Genomic DNA, 6,361 nt, shown 5'->3' with positions numbered 1-6,361 from the left:
AATCTAATCCTACAAACTCAAAAAAATATGCAACCAAACCAAAACAACCGCTCAAGGAAGAACACACCCAAAGCAAGCACGTAGAAAACATACAACAGATAGCAACAGTCCAGTTCAGTCCAGTCCAGTACAAACAATAAACCACACAAAAACATCCAATCTCACAAACCCCAAAAATCCAACCAAACCCAACCCCATATCACCACCCAAAGAACAATACACGCAAAGCGCAGACAACAGCACCACCAATCCAGCACCTAGTATATACACCTCTCTCAAAAAACCCCTCAAACCCTAACATCGCGGTACTACCGCACACTACCCTTAAACACTCGAAAAAGACTCCCATAAAGAATAGAATATACACTATACACTCTACTCTACCACCCAACCATCCACCACTAGTAATCAATCACTAGACATCAAAACCCACTTCGTCAACTAGCTAATCTTCAATAAACTTATAAACTTCAAACCCTTCAATCTTAACCTTATAAGAAATAATAAACTTTCCATCGTCCCTTCCTTTCACTTTTTCATCCTCGATATATATATATACCCCATATCGATGACTCATTCCAAATCAAGACCTGGTGGACTAAGCAGCCATCCCATCCTATCACTCCAAACGAAGAACCCCGCATTCAGCCCTACCTAAGGTTAACTATCTAACAATAGGTATTGAATAAACCCTGGAAAATGTAAAACTGTAATGGGAGGTAGATAGAAAGTATAAGTATAAAGTAAAGTTAAATAATAGTCTAGATCCTTCAAATCTCTACCGTATCTGTAATCACACATACATCCATACACACATACCTATATACCCACCCTCCCCAGTACCTTACCAAACATCCACGTGAAAATCACGTGTCTCATCCTCATCAAGCAATTTCATCCATCCCATCCCATCCCATCCCATCCATCTTTGCAAAGTAGAAACGAAAACAAAACAAACAAAATCACAAGCAGTGCAGTGTAAAATACGAAATGAAAAGGAAAAAGGAAAAAGGAAAAAGGAAAAAGGAAAAAGGAAAAAGGAAAAAAGGAAAAAGGAAAAAGGAAAAAGGAAAAAAGGAAAAATGGTTGAGCCTCACGATCGCTCATTTTCTTTCTGAGGAATTATCTATGAATTGTATGTATATACACTATACATACATGCGCAGATACCTACCAGATACCTACAGATAAACAATCCATCCAATCTAATCCAATCCATAAACAACGAGCACACATAACCTTACCAATCGATCCACCACTTCACAAGCAAAAGTACAAGTAGAATGTAAAAAGCAGAATACAGATGTAGATATAAATATACCTACCTAGTATCCAGGCGACCGCTTCAATTCACCAATCAACAATGGTGATTTCGCTGGGTGAATTGATGAATGGATGAGACTTCATTTCATTTCTTACATACCACAAGATGGTAAACTACAAGAGGACTAACCTGGTTTTCATAGCGCCGGAGTTGCATACTTTCTGGCCGCAGGAGTACCCTACCTCGCCTACTCTACTCTACGATACTCCATACAATATACTTTTTTGCTTAGAAATCGAGACTCGAGAGGGTTGACGTTTCATAGTTTGATTGTTTGATTGTTTGAGTGAGTGGGTGGTGGTAGGTAAGTCTTACTACGTACTACTAGATGCAGACTCCAGAGATATGTACCTAGTATGCAGAAGTGATTGTGAGTCATACGGTATGGTACACCCACCGTTCTTGAACAGGGGGAAAGAGGGAAAGGAGGGAAAGGGTGGAAGGTGCGGGGATAAATGGATGGATGGATGGATGATGGATGGATGGATGTATGAATATGAAGATTAGATAGGTAGTAGGTAGGTAGGTAATCAACAACTAGATATCTATTCTTTACTATCTATCTATCTATTTATCTACCTATTAGATCGTACTCTGTATTTTCCAAACATAGATTTAGAATACAGAGAATAGAATACTAAATACTAAATACTAAATACTAATACTAATACTAAATACTAAATACTAAATACTAAATACTAAATACTAAATACTAAATACTAAATACTAAATACTAATACTAAATACTAAATACTAAATACTAAATACTAAATACTAAATACTAAATACTAATACTAAATACTAAATACTAAATACTAAATACTAAATACTAAATACTAAATACTAAATACTAAATACTAAATACTAAATACTAAATACTAAATACTAAATACTAAATACTACTAAATTACTAAATACTAAATACTAATACTAAATACTAATACTAATACTAAATACTAAATACTAAATACTAAATACTAAATACAGAATATATACCAAACACTAATAAAATACTAGAAAATACACACAATCAATCAACCAATCACACACACACACACACATACAACATTATTTCCCACCACAACTACATCGCTACATCACCACATCGCACCAAATGTATACCAAAAGGAAAGAGGGGCCTTAGTTAACAAAGAGGATCCATCATATCATACTCGAGAGTCGATACTACAGATATAGTACGGTATCTTCGAGACGACACGACCTACTATTTCTTGATATGCATGGTATTGGATACCTAGGAGCCTACCTAGGTAGAGGAGAATGTGATGGTGATGACGAATGAGATTTTAAGATTTTGAGGAGAGAGTGTGAGGAGAATTTAGTTTCTGTTTGTTTTGAGAAGATGTGTGGGTGGGTAGGAGGTAGGAGGTAGTAGGTAGTAGGTAGTATTTAGAGTGTTTTTGTGTGTATTATGTATTATATATATGTATATATGTATGTAATATAAATATACCTAAGTAAACGAATAAGATGTTATAAAGAAACTGAATACTGGATATCAAATATTACGAAGTAGATATGTATGAAACAATCCAGTCCAATCCACATCCACCACCACCACCACCACCACCATCACTATCAAAATCCGCAAAAAAAGAATCAAATGCAAAGTAAAGTAAAGTAAAGTAAAGTAAAGGGCGCAGTGTGCGTGTGCGTATGCGTGTGCGCAATCCACTCATAATCCATTCACCCTTTTCCTTGAACTTACTTCTTACATAGAGTACGAATCACGATGGAAATGGAAAGTGGGGGGTGAGGTTAGGATTGATCAGATCAGAGGATTTTTTTAATTTTTGCAGAGGAGAGGGAGGCCTTCTGGTCTGGGTATGAGAGGTTAGGTTAGGTAGATAGATAGACTCCATTTATTTTATTTTATTTTTATTGTATTTTGTCTTGTTGTATTGCGGCGTTCCTCGGTCGGTCGGCGAGATGGTTTGGGTTAAGGAAGGTCGACTGCGTGTGGATGATCGACGCGGTGGGCGTGCTGTTTTAAGGTAGAGAGAGGAGTGAGGGTTGAGGAGTGAGGGCTCGGGGGTACTGTACTGTAGTTTGACATCAAAAATTACGAGGGAGAAATGCAAGACGGATTTAAAGGGTCGGATGAAGGATATAGGGAAGTACAACGTATTGGTGTTATGATTTTGTAGAAGGGAGAAAGAAAGAAAGAAAGAAAGAAAGAAAGAAAGAAGAAAGTACGGTAGTCTTCAAATAGTAGTTTCTCATTTTATATACGAGTACTCAGTTATGTGTGTGTAGGAAAGGGCATCTGACTAGAGGTAGGTATATCTGACTTGATATTGGTTGGTTCAAGTGACCTACCGTATGGATTGTTCTTTACCCTCCTTGAGAGATCTATCTGATCTTTGCTAGATCTTCCCGTCGAGTTGGGAATCATTCGTGGGGATGAATTGAATATCAGATGGTTCCTAGTTATGTCGAAGTTCTAGAGATGGAGGATTAATAATACTTCAACGTGATTACATTACAATATCTGTATATATCCACTGCTCACATCAGTTACAGAGAAAAGTTATGGTATAATTGTTATGATATATTTGATCAAAGTCTAAAAATCCAAGTCAAGAAATGTTTCGTTCTCTACCCTATCAAATCTCTTTCCATCATCCCCGATTCTACGAGGTAATGGCGGCATGAGATGTCATCTTAAAATGGAGTAAGGCGTTTTCACAGGGCGTAACCTTGGTGGGAGGTGTAGAACAAGGATTAATAGGCCACCAAGAAGGGTCAATATGAAGAGAAAATAGAACATCGAACATGTTAGGACTAGTCGAGAGGAGAGAGGAGAGGAGAGGAGAGAGGAGAGAAAAATTAGGGCTGGGAGACCTTATCTTAAGTGGATATGGAAAGTAATGATGTGTGTGTAGAGTGAAGTGAAGTGAGGGAAGGGAAGAAAGGAAGAATGAATGAATGATAGGAATATCTCTTCTCAGACTTCACTTTGTCAAACGTACCTCTACCTAGGTAGTATACAAGGGATAGAATAACAGCCACCACCACCACACCTTTCACACCTCACTCTCACTCAATTCAATCCTCGCTCCCCCATTGTGAACCTATGAACCTATGATATTGATACTCAAGACTGACGGCTGATATAATACGGATAACAATACAGACCAAAGCAACCATAACTGTGACTGTGACTCATACCTCCAAAGATTAAACTAATCTCGAAACAGACTAAGGTAAAGCATCTAAGGAAAGGATCCAATTAAATTCATCGACGGCGTATGTCATGGGATTTCCCGATGAAAAATATTAAAAATCGAATTAAATTTATTCCCAGTGAAGTAACAATAAACTTTCTCGGTAGGAACCATTTGCTGACTACTAAACTCCCACACTTTCACACAAGTCGCATAAGAATATCCTTTTCCCCAGGCATACCACATTTTTTTCTGAAATCTTTTTCTTTCATCCATTTTTTTATCTTTCAACCACACAATACAACAACAACAACACCTTCCCACCGTCACAACCAAACCACCGCCAAAATAACTGATTACAATAATACATTACATGAGAGAACAGGTTATCCAACATGTTCTAAATCATTGATCCTCCAGATCATCCCTCAGTTGACTCCATCAGTCAATATTACTTCCTCACCCAATCAAAACATTCCCACCTCACTCAACCCCCCTTCAACTCCAAATTTTCCCTCCCAGGAAAATCTGACTTCTAGCAACGCTTTCAGCAGCTTCAGTCCTTCCACCGCAACAATACTCCCACAAGAGTTCAACTCTTTCACCACGGATTCTCAATCACCATGGCTTCCCAACTCCAATTCATCGAGCCTGCCGGCATCAACACATCAATCATCCAACAATCAGTATCTGAACAATCCCGTTCAGCCAGATCAACCCCAACAGGACTTTGTTCTTTACGAGAGCAGAACACCGAACGTTCATCGTACCCCTAGTTTGTCCACCGCATCTGCCTTAACAGCTCAAAATCGTCGTCACTCATCTCATCTCGCATCTGCTTCCCCATTGCCTCAGAATCAGAGAGTTGCAGCGATCATACAATCTACTGGACATTCTTCTAACTCGGCTTTCACAAATCGGTTCAACTCTCCTGCGCAGCTTGTTCAGCATCAGCATTTTTACGCTTCTGCTCCTGTTTCTCCAGCAATTTTGCAACAACCTCAGCGATCTCGTCCTCAAGTACCCTTGTTTTCACAATCAACTGGGAGCATACCGCGAACTCCAAACATGGCATTCCAAGGTAATTCAATACATGATTATTCACATTTGCGTTTGCGCAATGACTCACATTCACATTCAGACATGGATCTTTTCGGTGATGAATTCACTCCTTTCGAGGGTGGATCCTCGACACAAAACTCATACTCTTCGGCCTTTTCTTCCCCTGCCATTCCAACAATGTATGATCCAATCAACAACTTGTCGTCTTCAAGCTCCACCACCAATATGAGTTTCGTTTCACCTCGAGACCTTTCTCTTCGCGATTCTTTCGCCACTGCCTCTGCTCCCAACTCGGCTGCGTTTACAAACCTCACTACTCCCTCAACGTACAACGAATCCCCTGCTTTCGAATACCAAGATTCGCCTTTTATCGGTCAAGATGGACTCAACGACAACACCACCGTTCAAACTGGTGATGCTTGGTTCTCTCTCTTCCCAGACGCAGAGAACTTTGAGCAAGCAAATGCCACCAACTCTCCTCTACTAGTCGAAGAAGAACTCGAAGTCGCCGAACAATTAATGCTAAAAGGATACTCGTCGCAAATCTGGTTCTGCAACATCTCCCATGTCAGCCACTTCTGGTATTCGAAAACCATCCAAGGCTTTACCACCTATCATCGTTGAGGATTCTAACGACACCGTCGCAATGAAACGTGCTCGTAACACTCTTGCTGCTCGAAAATCTCGTCAAAGAAAAATGCAAAGAATGGAAGAACTTGAAGATGAAATCACTAGGTTAACTGCCGAAGTGGCTCACTGGAAAGAAAAGGCTTTACGAAGAACTTAA

General features: G+C 39.3%; 1 protein-coding gene across 1 annotated transcript; it reads left to right on the top strand.

Moving 5' to 3' along the window:
• Window positions 1–4,885: 4,885 nt before the first annotated feature.
• On the top strand, window positions 4,886–6,361 carry EAF02_000903 (uncharacterized protein; the record flags this gene model as incomplete). Its single annotated transcript, XM_038896951.1, has 4 exons — window positions 4,886–4,897; window positions 4,945–5,593; window positions 5,654–6,060; window positions 6,104–6,361. The coding sequence occupies 4 exons, from the start codon at window positions 4,886–4,888 to the stop codon at window positions 6,359–6,361; spliced, it is 1,326 nt and encodes a 441-aa protein (XP_038763810.1).

This window comes from Botrytis sinoallii, assembly GCF_014898435.1.
Source record: "Botrytis sinoallii strain Bc 23 chromosome Unknown BSIN_001, whole genome shotgun sequence".
NCBI lineage: Eukaryota > Fungi > Ascomycota > Leotiomycetes > Helotiales > Sclerotiniaceae > Botrytis > Botrytis sinoallii.
This window is presented reverse-complemented; position numbering and strand designations above follow the sequence as displayed.